This window comes from Terrapene carolina, unplaced genomic scaffold (genome assembly GCF_002925995.2).
Source record: "Terrapene carolina triunguis isolate 2854851 unplaced genomic scaffold, T_m_triunguis-2.0 Scaffold30296, whole genome shotgun sequence".
In the NCBI taxonomy this organism is placed as follows: domain Eukaryota; kingdom Metazoa; phylum Chordata; order Testudines; family Emydidae; genus Terrapene; species Terrapene triunguis.
The window spans coordinates 1-1,467 of NW_020694647.1; the positions used below are offsets into that span (position 1 = coordinate 1).

Sequence of the window (1,467 nt, forward strand, 5' to 3'; positions counted from 1 at the left end):
TGACCTCTAGATGACAGTTCAATTAACTTTTAAGATCTGAATTAATTGTATTTATTTATTTGTCTCATAGGTCCTAGTTTTGCTAAAAAAATATCAATGGAAAATCAAACCAGAGTGACTGAATTTATTCTCCTGGGACTTTCCAGTGACCCACAGATGCAGATTTTCCTCTTCTCGGTGTTTTTAGTTACTTACCTAATCACTCTGGATGGTAATATAGTGATCATGGTGGTGATAAGGGCTGATTCTCACCTTCACATCCCTATGTACTTCTTTCTCTTCCATTTATCCTTTGTTGATATCTGCTATTGCTCAGTCACGGTGCCTAACGCACTGAGGAACTTCCTAGCAACACACAAAACTATTTCTGTCAATGGCTGCATTGCTCAGATGTTCTTCATCCTCCTCTCAGCTGGTGCTGAAGTTTTCATTCTCTCAGCCATGGCTTATGACCGCTACGTGGCCATCTGTGACCCATTGCATTACATGGAGAGAATGAGCAAAGGGATCTGTGTTCAGCTGGTGAGTGGGGCATGGACAATCGGCTTCTTCCATGCCCTGCTTAACACTGTTTTTACCTCCAAGTTGCATTTCTGTGGGCCCAATGAAATCAACCATTTCAGCTGTGAGCTCCCTCCACTATTACAACGATCCTGCATTGACACCTTCACCAATCAAGTGGTGCTTCTTACTTCTGTTGTGATATTTGGGTCAAGCTCCTTCCTCCTTACGCTGATCTCCTACATTTACATCATCTCCACCATCCTGAGGATACGGTCTGCGGAGGGCAGGCGTAAAGCCTTCTCCACCTGCAGCTCCCACCTTATTGTGGTTGGTTTATGGTACCTGACAGCCTTTTTCCAGTACACAAAACCCAGCTCAGTCTCCTCTGTGGTTTTGGATGAAATATTCTCCATCCAGTACAGCATCTTGACCCCCATGTTAAATCCCATCATCTACAGCCTGAAAAACAAGGAGGTGAAAATAGCACTAGGGAAAACATTGGGGAAATTGAAGTTTCTGAAGTAGTGTTGATGATCTTAAATTAAATATTTTTTAAATCCAAGAGCAGAGAACTGTGGATAACTTTGGTTTGGGACATTCTCAAGTCAGGTAACCGATGGACAGATTGTGACAACCTCAGCTGCTCTAAATCAGTGTAGCTCCATTAAAGTCAGTGGGCCAAGTTGTACAAGTGTCACTGGAGAACGGGGGCCTGGATCCTGGGTCTCCTACATCCAGAGTGAGTGCTCTGAGCACCAGGCTGTAGAGTCATGCAAACATTTCTCTCTCTCTCCTTTCTCCATATCTCTTTGATCTGGCCCACTGACTGCAGGGGAGCTATGGCCAATTTATACCAGCTGGGTATCTGGGCAATTTTATAAAAATCTCTTCATCTATTGATTTCTCAGGTTTTTTTGACTTATTTTTTGAAATAATTGATATTAAATAGTTATATTATTGTAC

The 1,467-nt window shown here is 42.5% G+C and overlaps 1 protein-coding gene across 1 annotated transcript; it reads left to right on the forward strand.

Annotated features, from left to right (window-relative positions):
- The first annotated feature begins 96 nt into the window (after window positions 1-96).
- On the forward strand, window positions 97-1,029 carry LOC112124794 (olfactory receptor 1009-like). The gene has a single exon (XM_024223268.2). The coding sequence runs from the start codon at window positions 97-99 to the stop codon at window positions 1,027-1,029; it is 933 nt and encodes a 310-aa protein (XP_024079036.2).
- Window positions 1,030-1,467: the final 438 nt, after the last annotated feature.

Coding starts and splice junctions, on each gene's coding strand:
- LOC112124794 (XM_024223268.2), top strand. CDS start 97: ATGGAAAATCAAACCAGAGTGACTGAATTTATTCTCCTGGGACTTTCC.